The sequence below is a fragment of the Eriocheir sinensis genome, chromosome 16, assembly GCF_024679095.1.
Source record: "Eriocheir sinensis breed Jianghai 21 chromosome 16, ASM2467909v1, whole genome shotgun sequence".
Lineage (NCBI taxonomy): Eukaryota > Metazoa > Arthropoda > Malacostraca > Decapoda > Varunidae > Eriocheir > Eriocheir sinensis.
Window position 1 is genome coordinate 21,468,040 of NC_066524.1, and position 15,730 is coordinate 21,483,769.

General features: G+C 44.0%; 1 protein-coding gene and 3 long non-coding RNA genes across 23 annotated transcripts in view; 2 read left to right on the forward strand and 2 right to left on the reverse strand.

Annotated features, from left to right (window-relative positions):
- The first annotated feature begins 1 nt into the window (after position 1).
- LOC126999560 (uncharacterized) lies at positions 2–6,877 on the forward strand. 2 transcript variants are annotated; one of them, XR_007753424.1, is made up of 4 exons: positions 2–87; positions 193–1,825; positions 3,997–4,115; positions 5,201–6,877. It is a non-coding gene; the product is annotated as an uncharacterized LOC126999560 (long non-coding RNA). The 2 variants fall into 2 exon arrangements; XR_007753425.1 differs by having other exon boundaries at positions 7–66.
- LOC126999563 (uncharacterized) lies at positions 1,833–3,979 on the forward strand. 3 transcript variants are annotated; one of them, XR_007753430.1, is made up of 4 exons: positions 1,833–2,985; positions 3,164–3,252; positions 3,342–3,430; positions 3,678–3,979. It is a non-coding gene; the product is annotated as an uncharacterized LOC126999563 (long non-coding RNA). The 3 variants fall into 3 exon arrangements; XR_007753429.1 differs by lacking the exon at positions 3,678–3,979 and having other exon boundaries at positions 3,075–3,252; positions 3,342–3,671; XR_007753428.1 differs by lacking the exon at positions 3,678–3,979 and having other exon boundaries at positions 3,342–3,671.
- Positions 5,847–9,355, reverse strand: LOC126999559 (uncharacterized). The gene is made up of 4 exons (XR_007753423.1): positions 9,226–9,355; positions 8,830–9,023; positions 6,028–6,180; positions 5,847–5,997 (listed from the first exon to the last, which is right to left on the reverse strand). It is a non-coding gene; the product is annotated as an uncharacterized LOC126999559 (long non-coding RNA).
- A 1,082-nt stretch (positions 9,356–10,437) lies between these two features.
- The window catches only part of LOC126999556 (protein hu-li tai shao-like), a 72,127-nt gene continuing 66,834 nt past the window's right edge, over positions 10,438–15,730 (reverse strand). For 15 of the 17 annotated variants that reach the window (XM_050862302.1, XM_050862303.1, XM_050862317.1 and 12 more), the window contains 3 exons: positions 13,559–13,623; positions 12,923–13,117; positions 10,438–12,538 (listed from right to left, as the gene is read on the reverse strand). In XM_050862302.1, the coding sequence (XP_050718259.1) occupies positions 12,977–13,117; positions 13,559–13,623 (206 nt within the window). In that variant the 3' untranslated portion in view covers positions 10,438–12,538; positions 12,923–12,976. Of the gene's footprint in view, positions 12,539–12,922; positions 13,118–13,558; positions 13,624–15,032; positions 15,155–15,730 lie in introns of those variants that run through there. The other 2 variants (XM_050862308.1, XM_050862318.1) reach the window with 2 other exon arrangements.

The following is a 15,730-nucleotide window of genomic DNA, read 5'->3' on the forward strand; positions in this document are numbered from 1 at the left end:
TGGGCTGCTCCTAGTGATTGCTGGGCTGCTCCTAGTGACTGCCGGGCTGCTCCTAGTGACTGCCAGGTTGCTCTTAGTGACTGCCAGGTTTCTCCTAGTGACTGCCGGGCTGCTCCTAGTGACTGCCGGGCTGCTCCTAGTGACTGCCGGGCTGCTCCTAGTGACTGCCGGGCTGCTCCTAGTGACTGCCAGGTTGCTCCTAGTGACTGCCGGGCTGCTCCTAGTGACTGCCGGGCTGCTCCTAGTGACCATTGGGCCGCGTCAACGCCCGGCCCAGACAACATCCATCGCACCACATAGTGAACACTTGACGTCATCAGTAGGAAGACAAGCCGTTGTTTTTTAATACACCACCAAAGGGAGACACTGGAATTTGTCAACATATATATTTGTAGTAATCACTAAGTATTACACTACTATAAATGCAGTATTACAAATGCTGTGTTTATTGAATATATTTTTTAAGGGAATAAAGCACTAAACCGACATATGTTTTTTCTTATTCAAAACACATTACCAGGGTGCTGTTTTAACCCATCCACTGCGATTGGCATGGATTTGGCCTTCACTGGTAGCCTGGTAACATACACGCCTGGGTCTTTCTCTGCCTCTGTGATGGATAGTGGAGTGTGATGGATAGTGGAGTGTTTCCCATGTGGTATTGGTGTGCTGGATATCCCCTCCCATGGTGCAGGACTTTACATTTTTCTTCATTGAATTGTAGCAGCCACTTTTTGTTCCATTCCTGTAGCTTGGTGAGGTCTTCTTGTAGGAAAGCTGCAGTCAAGGGGTTAAACATACATTACTAGGTGCTGTTTTAAATATTTCAGTGGTATCATAGCAACCACTAAGGAACGTGCCAGAAGTAATTCCTGTTGGTCATATCACTAACAATTGTGCTCAAGATTTGTCTAAAGGCAGGTAAAGGTTTTGACATTTCCAGTAGCGTTCTTAGTGCCAATCAGATCGGTTTGTCAGTGCTCCACAAACTGTACCCCTCTTGCAATGCTCTCACTGGGTGCATTACTGGGCACTGAGCATATACTTGTCTATCTCATGTAGCTTTGGTCAAATCAAGTAGACTTATAAGAATGGAACCATTACTTTAAGGCAAATGAAGGGTAACCTCGAGGTGATGGAGAGGACTCCAGAATATGTCGAAGGTTATGTATACAAGGTGTTTGGGAAGGAGCCACACGTAGTTGTTATAAGATTGAAGATGGCTGAGGAATATTGCAAAGAGGGAGAGAGGGAGAGAGGAGACACGAGATGAAAGAGGAAGGGAAAGGAAGAAGGCGGAGGAAGGAACAGATGATGACAGGAAGAGTAGAGAATGGGGAATATATAACACGCCAACCAACATAACTGGAGAGAGATAACGAGTCACAAGGGAAGAGAAGGAGGAGGAGGAGGTAGTACGTGATAGAAGAAGGGAATGCAGAGGTTACTATAGTTAAAAGAAGGAGGGAGGGATGGAAGGTGAGGAGAAAGGGGAACAGGGCAAGGATAGAATGAGGAGGAGGAACTGGAAGATAACTGATAAAGAAGAGAAGGAGCGAAAGAGGGAGGAAGAGCAAGGGAAAGACAGAAAGAGAAGGAGGAAATGGGAGATAACTAGCGATCAAAGAAGGAGGGAAAGGAAGGGGGAACAGGGGAAGGAGACAAAGAGGAGGAGGAGGAGGAGATGGGAGGTAACTAGCAATCAAAGAGAAGGGGGGATAGGAGGAGGAGGAGGAGTGACCGAGCATTGGTAGACAGACTTGCACCATATCAACTCGGGGCGTGGAGGTGCGAAGGCGTGTGGGTCCTTCATCAGTGCTCAAAGGTAAGTTACGTGCCCTGTGAACATCAGTATTTGTATTAGGAATGATTTATATGCGTTAGTGATAGTGTTATTAGTGTTTATGTGACGTTATCTTAGTTTTAGTCTGTCTTTAGTGGGTATAATTATTACGAGGTGGTGGTTTTAATGATTCCCAGTGTGCCCTGTGAACATCAGTATTTGTATTAGGAATGATTTAGAGGCGTTAGTGATAGTGTAATTAGTGCTTATGTGAGGTTATCTTAGTTTTGCTCTGACGTGGATGCTTATAACGATGAGGTGGTTTAAAAATTCCATACGTGCCCTGTGACCACATGTATTTGTATTAGGAATGTTTTTGAAGGAGTGATGTTAATTGGTATTAATGTAATGGTGTGAGATGATGTTTTGCTCTGGTATGGAATCTTATAATTGAGGTAGTTTATTCCCTGACGCAAGTAGTCGAGGATAGTTTATAAAGGTAATTCACTTCTTCACATTTGACTTAATTGCTAAATATGTAACAGGGAATCAGTGTATTATGGGATGCAGGACAACAATGTAATTATTTGCGAGTACACTGTCAGGGTTTTTTATTACCGCAATGTTGAAAAAGCAGACAGGTATAGTTCGATAGTTAAGCGGTAATGGTATTGAGGTCATTAATTACGGGTAGTTAAGCGGTAGTTGTCGCTGGTTAACGCTCGTGAGGTAATTAGACAGTTATAAGCTGTAGTTTGACAGGGTGAGTATAGTTAGCGAGGTCATTATATGTATAGTTAAGCCGTAGTTTCGTTGAAGGGCACTCGTTAACTCGTTCATTTAAAGACATTCGATAGGCTGTAGTAAGTATAGAAAGGTAGTTCGGTAGTTAAGCGGGATAGGTTTGCTGACAAGGTGAATAGGTGGTGATCGAGGTCATTACAGGTATAGTTAAGCGCTAGTTTCGTTGAAGGGCACTCGTTAACTCTTTCATTTATAGACGGCAGTAAATATAGGAAGGTATATATAGTTAAGCGGTAGTTGTTTCGTTGAAGGGCACTCGTTAACTCGTTCATTTATAGACATTCGATAGACCGCAGTAAATATAGGAAGGTATAGTTAAGCGGTAGTTGTTTAGTTGAAGGGCACTCGTTAACTCGTTCATTTATAGACATTCGATAGACGGCAGTAAATATAGAAAGGTACAGTTAAGCGGTAGTTGTTTAGTCGAAGGGCACTCGTTAACTCGTTCATTTATTGACATTCGATAGACGGCAGTAAATATAGGAAGGTATAGTTGAGCGGTAGTTGTTTCGTTGAAGGGCACTCGTTAACTTGTTTATTTATAGACATTCGATAGGCCGCAGTAAATATAGGAAGGTATAGTTAAGCGGTAGTTGTTTAGTTGAAGAGCACTCGTTAACGCGTTCATTTATAGACATTCGATAGACCGCAGTAAATATAGGAAGGTATAGTTAAGCGGTAGTTGTTTAGTTGAAGAGCACTCGTTAACTTGTTTATTTATAGACATTCGATAGACCGCAGTAAATATAGGAAGGTATAGTTAAGCGGTAGTTGTTTAGTTGAAGGGCACTCGTTAACTCGTTCATTTATTGACATTCGATAGACGGCAGTAAATATAGGAAGGTATAGTTAAGCGGTAGTTGTTTAGTTGAAGAGCACTCGTTAACTTGTTTATTTATAGACATTCGATAGACCGCAGTAAATATAGGAAGGTATAGTTAAGCGGTAGTTGTTTAGTTGAAGAGCACTCGTTAACTTGTTTATTTATAGACATTCGATAGACCGCAGTAAATATAGGAAGGTATAGTTAAGCGGTAGTTGTTTAGTTGATATTTATAGGCATTCGATAGACCGCAGTAAATATAGGAAGGTATAGTTAAGCGATAGTTGTTTAGTTGAAGAGCACTCGTTAACTCTCACTTCTAGACATTTGATAGGCTGTATATAGTTTAGGTCTTTAGGACTTCAGGTATTAATGACAGGTCGTTCTAGGTAACTGCCGGACAGTGTTCAAACATTAACAAGCTCTTAACTGGCGAACATCTCATAAGGGCTTCAGTTACCAAGGTATCGATCATAGCCCCGCACTACTTAACGATCTAATGAGGTAATTCGTTCACGAGTGCCCACAGTGGTTTCCTTAGTGTGATAATGACTTAATACCTCTCTCTCTCTCTCGTGGTGACAAGATCAGCTGATTGCGTCTAGGCGGCCAGGTGACAGGATCAGCTGATTCCCTTACGCATTACGCCTCATTGACAACCCGCTGCCAGCCGTGCGTGTGACTCGACTCAGACTGAACGAGGATGTGAGTGATAGATTTTAATTGTTTTTACTTGTTTTAATTGTTTGTTTTTACCTTAGAACATCGACGTCAGGATTTGGACTTTAAATACGTAGGTTAACCTGGTCTCTTATCTTCCCCCCTTTAAATATACGTATAGGTTAATCAGGTGATCTGTTCTCTTGCCCCTTTAAATACATAGGCTTAATCAGGTTTATTCAGATCTGTTAATTCTCTCGCCCCTTTAAATACGTAGGTTTATTCTGGCCTGTTCTCTTGCCCCTTTAAATACGTAGGCTTAATCAGGTGTGTTCTCTCGCCCCTTTGAATACGTAGGTTTCTTCAGGTCTGTTAATTCTCTTGCCCCTTTAAATACTTGGATATATACTTACTGTCTTATTGGAGTTATTTAGGATTTATATTTACCGTCAACATCGACATTTAGGATATATTCTTACTGTCGGATTTAAATTACTGGGATGTTTATTGAAGTATTTCTATCTGTATCCACTCATCCACTTTCTATCTTCCACTTTTTATCACTCTGTTCGTCCCTCACTCTTCCACTCTGCATTTCTTTGATTTTCTTACATTTCTTACGTTTTTCAACTCTTCCACTCATCCAGTCTTCCATCTATCTTCCATTTTTTATCACTCTGTTCGTGTCCGACTCTTCCACTCTTCCGTTCTGCTTTTCTTTGATTTCTTTATTAATTTTTTTTCAACTGTTCCACTCATCTAGTCTTCCACCTATCTTCCACTTTTTATCACTGTTCGTGTCTGACTCTTCCATTCTGCATTTCTTTTTCTTTTTTCTTTTTTTTCAACTCTTCCACTCTGTCTACCCAAACCGAATCCGCAGAGCCCCAGAGAATGGTTAGAAAAAATGTACAAATCAAACCAGACTTATTTCTCTTTATATATCTATTGGGAAACCTTAAGAGACTTGCACATCATAATAACTAATATCCAAATCAATGCCTTGCCCTAATATAAGCCACAGGGAAAGAAGGGTTAGGAAGAAAAATGTATGAATCAAAGAAGACTTACTGTATATATTTATTGGGAAACATAACAGAGTATGTACTAATAAAGCTAAACTCTTGCAGGCATCAACCCTTCGGGACACCACACTGCTGGCCTGGATGGAGGGGCTCTGAAGGTGATGGGATGACCCTCACCACCAAACCGTCAGTTGAACGTCCGAGGTGCTCTGAAAGCGCTGGGACAACCTTCACCACCCATCCGTCAGTTGAATGTCTGAGGGGCTCTGAAGGCGCTGGGACAACCTTCACCACCCATCTGTCAGTCGAATGTCTGAGGGGCTCTGAAGGCTGTAGGATGACCCTCACCACCCAGCCATCAGTCAAATGTCCGAGGGGCTCTGAAGGCGCTGAGACAACCTTCACCACCCAGCCATCAGTCGAATGTCCAAGGGGCTCTGAAGGCTGTAGGACGACCCTCGCCACCCAGCCGTCACTCGAGCCTCAGAAACAGACTGCAAGGAAGAAGACTGATGTATAGCCCCTCCTCAGTTATTTAGGATATATTACCACTAATGATTATGAATGATAGAAAGTATAGGATGTTAATTTACAGTCTAGTCTTTTCATGCTTGCAGTTAACGTACAAGAAACATGATTATGATTTAGATTGTTTTGCTACGGTACTGTTATTGCTTTGATTCACTTACTGCCCCAAAGTAAATTTATAAAGTTGACAGTAACTGCATTTTATAGATTGTTAGTCTAGTCTTATATGCTTAAGAAGGTTTTAATGATTTAGACAAAGTTTTGCTACTGTTATTGCTTTGATTTATTCACTTATCTGCCCTACAGTAAAAAATTTGTTAAGTTTACAGTAACTGCATTTTATATAATAGGTACTTAAGCATCTAGTTTCAAACCTTCACATAGCACAGGATAGAGATTCAAACCTTCACATACAGCACAGGATAGTCTAGTCCATTCACCTCCGCTGCACTCCCCACAGCAAGAACTCCACCCCTAGCAAGGCAGGTGAGGACGCTACTGACTGGCTGTTGGTGGTGTGGTGCCTGATGTGCGTCAGCCAACGCTCACTTTGGGTTCTGAAAATATTAATGTTCCTTTACTTGGCTGTTACACAAAATGGAAAAATTCTGTTTGTTGGCCCTGTGGGAGCAAGCCGTCACAAAGGCTGTAAACTATGCAGTGTTTGTACAGCTACCTTGTTTTAGTTGACAGTCACTGTGCTAGCCAATGATGTAAACAAAATGGGCATGTCTTGTGTAATGGGTGACCTGTAAAGAGATGAAAATTATATGAACCTAAGCATAAGTGTTGGGTGACAGGAGACGTCAGACACTGCGCCCACTAACAGCCAAGAAGCAGCGTCCTCACCTGCCCAGCTAGGAGCTTGGGATCCAGCTGAAATGATGTGCCACATTATTATAGTGAGGTCATTATTCAGGATGTGTTCTCTAACCATGTGACTGGAATCCCGTAATGTACAACCACTGAGCGCCTGGGATTGAACCTGGGCCTTCTGAGTACAAGTCCGCCAGCAAACCATTAAGCCACTGATGAGATTAAGGTCACAGCGCCAGAGTCCACTTCTGCAGCACACTACCTGATGCCCCGGCCCCCACTCACACTTGTGGTAGCCGGAGACTGCTACTCAGAAGGCCCAGGTTCCAACAGCACTTGGTGGTGTTACAGTGCAACTTTAAACTGGGTAACTGCAATTTCTGATGTAATAGTGTCTGTAAAAGGAAGATTCTCATAATAAAACATACTGAAGGAAGACTTATTTTGTTTGTTTTTAAAGGTATACCTCCAAGTCTTTCTCTGGAAGCTCTTTTAAGTATTATGGACTTATACAGTTTTTTAGGGCTTTTGGGGGCCTATTTTTGGCAATTTCTGACAATAAATGTTACAGTTCCTCACCATTCAGTACAATATTACATATGAGCTTAGGAAATTTCTGGTTTCACTAAGGCTCACATAATTGAAACTATTGAATGGGTGAGGAACTGAACAGCAAGTCCTCACACAATACAACAACAGCAGCAGAATAATGCATCATGATCACTAAAATTCCAAAAATCCCCAAAACATTGCCAAGTAAGTACAGTATAGTTCCAGCACCCAAGTCCAAGGTGTGCATGCCGTGGTGCTCTGGCAACCTGCTGTAATACAGTGTGTCCGATGTCATGGATGATGATGATGATAATATATGACGGACAGCCTACACATGGGAAATAGTTGCCAAAGTGTCGCTTATAGTTGACTGAATTTCAAATTATTAATAATCTTGTTGACATGTTTTGTTATACTGTCCCCAGTCATCAGTGGCAACGTTAACATTCTGAAACTGAAATTCAGCAATAATTGACAGTGTTCATCATTGCTGCTGCATGTCACTGATGCTGATAACTATTTCCTGTGTAGGCTGTCATACTGTCCATGAAATTGAACACCGTGTGACAGCAGGTTGCCAGAGCATGGTAAGGAACACCTCAGACTCGGGCACAATGACAGTAATCGTTAACAGCAACAACATGGTTCGTATTGGTGACAACATGAACAGTAGTTTGCAGGGATGTGTGGAGGCTGTCATAACACAAAACTTCCCCTTCTTTTCTCCCCTTCCCTTTCCTTCCTTAGCCTTTCTTTCTTATCCTGTTCCTTTCCTTTTCTTTCCTATTAACTTCCTCCCCCTTCCCTTCCCTTCACTTTCATTCTTTCCCTTTCCTTCCCATCTCTAGTCTTCCTTTCCTAGTTATTTCCTTCCTTCTGCCACGGACACACACTTGAAGGGATTTACCACGAGGAAACAGAGCATCAAAGGTAAAAATTAATACCATCAATCACTTGGGGCATACACCATGGGGCACGTCATCTCAGCCACCCTACAACTTCACACCCGGGGGTTTCTCTGGGCAGGTCTCTGTGCAGGCTCCTCTCCCATCCTAAATACCTCATGGCAGGATTTCTCAACTTGCTCAAACCACAATCTGCGGGCATCCTCTTGGCCTCCTCCACTCTAAACTGTCTCTCACAGAAACAACCCAGTGAGCAGCGTCAACTTCTAGGTAGTGTGCCACACTATCCTATAGCTGGAGTTGGCATTCACAGACTATACAGGTAATGGACCTCAATTCAGCCTCATGGGAGGACTCTTCATTTGACACAGAGCCATTCCAATGCTATTTAATGATTCTGCATGGGGACTTATTACCAAAGACATAAATCCACCTCTTTTAAGTCACTGTTCAGCATTTATGGATGGACGAATTAATGAAAATCTGCCTTTGTCTTCATCTCTGAACTCCAAACTTTTATCCAGAACTACAACTCGCTACATTCAGTCCACGCCAATGAACTCACTCCCTCCACTACTCTCCACTCTACTGATCCACCTCACTGACACCCTCTCCTCAATCCTACCCCGACACTCTCTTCACATACGTTCCTTTCTACTGATCCACCTCACTGACAACCTTTCCCTCTCCTCCCAAAATTGACCTATCTTTCAGCCACTCCTCTTGACTCTTGTAGGAGCAGTGAGTAGTGGGCTTTTTTTCATTATTGTTTCCTTTTTGTTGCCCTTGAACTGTTTCCTCTAATGCAAAAAAAAAAAACTTTCTTCACATAAATTCCATTCTACTGATCCACCTCACTGACACCCTCCCCTCACACTCTCTCCACCTAAGTATATCAGAAGCATGCACTGAGAGATCCATAAATCACAGAACCTGATCTTGCAGACGACAGGGGTGACAGGGGACATCTGAATGTGCAGGAAGACTTGTGACAGAGGATGCTGCTGGCTCACTGGAGACTACCCGGAGATATCAATCATTTCATCCTCACAAGACAGAAGGCGAGCTCACTTGACCTGCCTGTGGTGACCCTCCTTCACCACACCTCCAGATACCGGGGTCAGGACCTGAGGGAGGGAACATTGTTAACTCAGAGACAGTGGAGAGATAGCGATGGTGAGATAGTAAGAGTGAGTAACAGTGGAGAGATAGTGAGTGAGTGAGACAAAAACTCTGCCTGCATGACTGGCCATATGGTGCCCCCCACACACCAGAACACTCCCTCCCTTTTCCTCGTCTTCCTGGCCTTCATCCTCCTCCTACTCTCACCTTTCGACATTCCCATTCCTGTTCCCACCGCCAGTTCCATGATTCCAGGCGTTCCAAGGCGATAAATTCCTAAAATAGTCTTCCTCTCATCCCTCTCACGTCACAGCCTCCCTCCCCGATGGCTTATTCTCCTTCTCCTCCTCTTCCTGGTCTTCCTCCTCCTCTTATTCTCACCTCTGCTGACATTCCCGTTCCTGTTCCCACCGCTGGTTCCATGATTCCAGGCGTTCCAAGGCGAGAAATTCCTAAAATAGTGGAGCCTGCCGTCTAACAGCCCTGGAAATGTCCGCCGCGGGAAAGGAAGATGTCGACGAGCCTAACAATATTTATTTATTTATTTTATTCATTTATTGATTAGTGAGTAAAGAGTGGAGAGATAGTGATGGATACATAGTGATAGTGAGAGATACTGGAGAGATAGAACTAGTAAGATAGTGGAGTGATAGTCGAGATAGTGAGATGCTGGAGTGATGAGATAGTGGAAAGATAGCGATAGTGAGACAGTGGAGAGATAGTGAGATGCTGGAGAGTGATAGTGAGATAGTGGAGAGATAGTGATAAATAGTGAGACAGAGGAGAGATCGTGTAGAGCAAGGAAGAGAGAGAAATAGGGAGACCATAGTTCTTATATATTTCATCAGGGAATAATTTACACAGAGTTAAACAGGTGTCCTCAGGTACCCATTTATCAACCAGCCTGGGAGGGAGGATAAGCAGCTGGGTGTGTTCATAGATAACCTTTCTATCTCCCACATTACTAATTTTGTCAGGGTATAATTTCCATAGTTAAACATATCCTCAGGTGTTTCCAGGTACCCACTTCTCAACCAGCCCGAAATGGAAGATATACAGCTGGGTGTGTTCATAAGTAGCTTGAGCTCAGGCCCTCGATGCAATGGAGAGATAGTGAGATTTTAAAGATAGTGAGATAGTGGAGAGATAGAGATAGTGAGATTATGATGATAGTGAGATAGTGGAGAGATTGAGATAGTGAAATAATGATGAGAGATAGTGGATAGATAGTGGAGATAATGATAGTGATAGTGGATATAGATAGTGAAGATAATGATAGTGAGATAGTGGAGATAGTGAGAGAGAGAAACTGCAGTGAGACAATGAGATAGAGAGAGAGTTAAATACAAATAGGTAAACATACATCTCCCACATTGCTAGTCATTTACGCGTTCCGATGAGGCTGAGAGAAACGCGTCAGTGTAAGATATATTTATTTTATTCAGTACAGCAGAATGTTCAATAAAAAGTTCTAATGAGGAAAAATATTCTTAAGGATGTTGAGTTACAATGGTTTGGGTGTGATGTTGTTAATTTAGTGTTGTCAGCCTTGAACCCATTACAGTAAGAGGCTTCAATCCCATCCAGGAGAGTGAAGAGAAAGAAAGCAACAACAAAAGGTGATGGAATGAAAGAACGATGACTTAGAATTTGTAAAACAGGGACATTTTATTATATATATAAAAAAACAAGCGAAAATCAGCTGCCTGCATACTCATCATACTCATAAAATAATAATAATAATAATAATAATGATAATAATATGATTTTTTATTTGGATGCTATTATACAGATTGATATAAAACAGTGCTAAGCTTGTGATTGGAGGAAAACAAAGAGAAATAAAATGAATGTGTAGCAGAAAACACTCCACCAGGTAGCATTGAGAAGACAAAGAGTGTCCTGCCGCCCCGCCCGGCCCCGACAGATGCTTCCTTTAACACAGCAAGGACATTCTGGCTTTGTGGTCATCCTCCCAAACAATTCGTGGCCCAAAAAACATCCCGGGGACACATTCGGGGTCACCAAAGTGCGACCAAAAAATGCACCCGGGAGCCACGCGTCCGAAAGCAAGAGTTAGCGAGTGTGCTGAGTTAGCGGGTGATGGGTCAAGGCATTGCTTGCTGGGTCGGGGTGCTGTGCGGGGCCTCAGGCGGGGCGGGGTGACTAAAGCAGAGTGGCAACCCCCAGCTGGTGATAACACGGTCAGTCCTTCCACTTTCCATAGTTGAGGTCAGGCAAAATAATAAAAATGGTTTAAAATAATTTTCGACGCGCAGTTCGCATCCCGTGGCGGCGACGTCTGTGGAAGGGGCAGGAGGATGAAAGACAACTTCTAAGTCTCCCTTCGTGTGAACCATTTACGACAAAATGGTGAGACTTGTGGGCGAGAACAGAGACCGCTGATCCGGCAACTATCCGTGGAAGGACGAGCTTGAGAGGAGAAACAAAGAAGAGACTGGAAAGCCTTCATCGTCCCTTCCCTGGAGAAATACATAAGGTGGCCATCCCGTCCCGAGTCCCAAGCCAGAAGAGTTACTCGCTGGGGCGCTGCGTCGGGATCTAGCGACTTGGCTTATAATGATTTTAATTTCCATCGACTTTAGCAATTTCAGTTAACGTTTGTCTTGAGAAATTCCCAGATATCAACAGCTTCCACAAGGCCTGGCTGGCAACTGTACTAGAGACACGAGGAGCAGGTGGGTGTTCTAAAGATACAACCGTTAAAATACATGCATCACCTGCTGTGTTGTTCCTTTGCACTGTGGCTTTTGCATAACCGCAAGTCTCTCTGTCCCAGCCATACACTACACGCACACACATGTACATACACACTCACGGATAATCTCACCTCCAGAGTCGCTGTACGAGTCATCAACATCTAAAACCCGACAATGAGGCACTCTATTGAAAGTTAAATGTCAAAAATCAGCAACCACACAGCGTTTCCCTTCCCCATACGCACACACACACACTCACACATGCATCCACACACACACACACACGCACATGCCCGAATCATAGAGAGCCCACGAGTACAGTTATGAATTTTTCCACGTAACGTCATCACAGAAATGTACAGAAACTCAGACGCTTCTTCTCGCTCGATAAAAATCCATGAATGAAAAACTAAGACAGAGAGAGAGAGAGAGAAAGAGAAAAAGAAAATGTACACTTGCAAATGGCCTACCGCTACAAACCCTAAGAATTATGCAACAAAGCAGATGTAGTATTTTAATCACTAATATTGCCTTATCTTTTACAGACCAGACGAAGGAGAACGAGAAAAATAGGAAAAAAAAATCGCAATAGAAACACAGTGAAAAATAAAGCTGATTTTCCCGACGTGCCGGCCGATGAATTTCTGTTGGCAAGTCTTGGATCCGATGAACAGAGACAGCAGCATCAGCAGCAGCGGTTGGCAGCAGCAGCAGCACAGCAGCCTCTCACCAGCACCACACAAGGACTCCCAGCACACATTCCTCTTGTTAGCTATCTACAGTACACGGTCTGGCAGTGTCTGGAGGAGGAGAAGGAAGAAGAAGGAATGAGGAAGATGAGTGATGAATGATGAGGATGAGGATGACTGGCATGAGGATGAGGAAGAGAAGGAAGATGAAAGATGAACGACGAATAAAAAACAATGAGGAAGATGAATGATAAGAGAAGATGAAGAAATGAGAAAGCTGAATGACAAAAGATGAGAAAGACAGAGAAATGAGGAAGGTGAATAATAAAAGATAAAGACAAAAGATGGACGATGAATGAGAAACAATTAGAAAGATGAGGAAAATGAAGAAATGAGGCAGATGAATGATGAATGAAAACAATGAGGAACATGAATGAGGGATATGAGGAAGATGAACGATGAATGATGAATGAAAAACAAAGGCAAATTTCTCACCAGCATTGGTCTACCAGAGGCGAAGGTTAGTAAAGATGGGGAGGGTCTGGGGAACTAGTGGTGGGCAGCCTCCTTCTCCTTCTTCTTGTCCTTCTTCTTCTTGAGGAAGCTGGGTGTGCGGAGCCCCTTCTTCTTCTTCTTCTTCTCCTTGGAAATGGAGTCATCGGTGAGGGAGGTGTCCTTGGTGGGGGAGCCCTGCGGGGAGAGGGAAGGAAGGAAGGGAATTAGTAAGCAATGAGGGAGAGAGAAGGGGAGAGAAAAGGAGTGGTTTGAAAGACTTCACTTTGGTGTGAAGTGGAGAGAGGATGGGAGGAAGGTTTAATATGAGAAGAAGAGAGAAGGAAAAAGGAGAGAAAAAAGGCAGTGGAGAGGAGGAAGGTTTCATGAGAGAGAGAGCGAGAGAAGGAGAGAGGAGAGAAAGTGTGGTTCAGTGTAAATTGGAGAGAGAGAAGAAGGGAGACAATGTGAGAGGGAAAGGAAGAAAGAGCAACACACACACACACACACACACACACACACACACACACACACACACACACACACACACACAAACCCCCCCCTCCCACACACACACACACACACACACATAATCAAAGATGCAGGAAATAATAATATAAATTATAAGTATCCCCTCACCTCTTTACTGCTGTGGGAAAGTGTGCTGTGGTGCGCCTCATCGTCACCATTGGCCACAGTCTCCCCTGGAAGAAAGAACGAAAGCACCGAGTTAGTGCCAGGCGGTTAGGGAGGGAGTGCCGATAATGGGGCCCAAGGGGGAGAGCATGTGGAGGCTTCTGCAACACACACACACACAAACTTAAACACAAACACACACACACACACACACACACACACACACACAGGGAGGTCACACAATTATATATTCAGTTAAAAGCACAAGAAATGGGAGTCAGAATTTTGTTAGGCATTTCTGGCATTGCATTTCTGGATGGGCGTCAATTTCCAAGGCATATAGTAATATTTTCAAGCCTCCACACACACACACACACACACACACACACACACACACACACACACCTTAGATAAGGATGAATGACTCTGGTTTTCAAGGATACAGAACATAAGGATTAGCACACACGTCAATCAACTGTAAATATATGAGTTGCTGGGTATAAAACAAGCTTACTGAGTTATGCATGTATGGACTATGGCTAAATGTAGCTGTAACACTTGCTATCTATGGGTCAGGCAGCAGCTTCTAGATCTCGGGTTAGCGCGTCACACACCTGAACAAAGCTGACTGCACAGACGGCTTAACGATAAACCGGATTAGTTAAACACTCAGTGACCTCAGACCATACACTGGAGTCTTGGTAAACACTCGTGGCAGTAGGAGTAAATGGAGGGTTACAAGGCCAATGGTTACACAAATTACAACAATATCCTTTAGTAACAGTCATTTTTTTCATGTTTTATCTTCCCTTCAGTCCTGGAGTCCAGCTTCTCTTCACATGTCTCACCACAGGAGGTCATGTCCACCCTACATGCAGTGATCACAGCAAATCACGGAACTCATGTCACAAGCCAGCCAATCAGCTGCCCAGGCTAGGGGCTCAAGACGGCTCACACACGACCAGGGTTGCTGCCACAGCCGTCACCACCTCTGGCACACAGGGCCGTGACAGGGGTGGGAGGGAGGGAGCCACAACACAAGGAGGCAGTGGCTGTGCCAAGCAGCACACAGCACAGTCTTACCACAGCCAATTGTACTTTACCACTGGGCAATCAGGTGTTCACAGCATCACACAGCATAGATTGCCTAAACCAATCCAGTGCATGCTGCAGACACTCAAGGCCTGGGGCACACACACACAAAGCTTTGAGAGGCTGCATTGGGTCAGCACTGAGGGCCAGGTTCAGCAAAGCCTGAAGCAGCCAGTGCTGTGCTGTGCTGCCTCTGGCCTCAGCACAGCCTCCCTGTGGCTGACTCTGACTAAATTGTTTTCTGAAAGGTTTCTGTCCAGATATGACTTCTGAGAACCTCTTTTTGGATTTATTTTCTAAGAGAATAAACTATGCACAAGTCACACACTGCAAACTGAAGCTTCACTGCAACCTGCGTCAAGCCAGACCACACCACTCTACCAACCTCTGGGACGGCCGCGGGGACCAGCCAGCCAGCCAGCAGCCTCTGCCACTACTACTGCATGCACTCACTGCTCTAATGAGGGAGCCCCACTTTTGGAGGGAGTCAGGCAGGGTGCAAACTTTCTACAGTTTTGAGGGACAATTTTACCATTACTTAAACTTGTACATGGCATACATTATTCATGGTATTAGTGGTAAGCAGAAATTGTCCTACAAACAAATAATTGATAAAATATACATCCTCTCAGCCATATTTTCAACCCAGTCTCTGAAGGAATGGCAACAAGAACACTGGACTCAGGGATCAGCCCCACAGGGAACCAAAGTGTCTGCCCCATGGAGGCTGAGGAGGAGGAGGAGGAGGAGGAGGAGAGGGACAGGCCAAGGAGTCTACACCAGCACCACCACCACCACCACCACCAGACCCTCACTAGTACCAGCAGCAACAGCAGCAGCCCTAGCTCAGCACTACAGGCAGAAGAGGAGGAGGAGGAGGAGGACAGGGATGAAAGACAAGACCCAAGCTACAAAGAGAGAGCCACGTACCCCCTCCCAGGAACTGTGCCACTTGCCGGGGAGGAAGAAAGTGCAGATCAACAAGAGACACACACATGAGGCCGTAATAACAACCTAGCCTGTACTTAACACGTCCCTAGGTGCTCTGAGGCTTAGTGGGAAATTAATAAAAGTTCCTTGGAG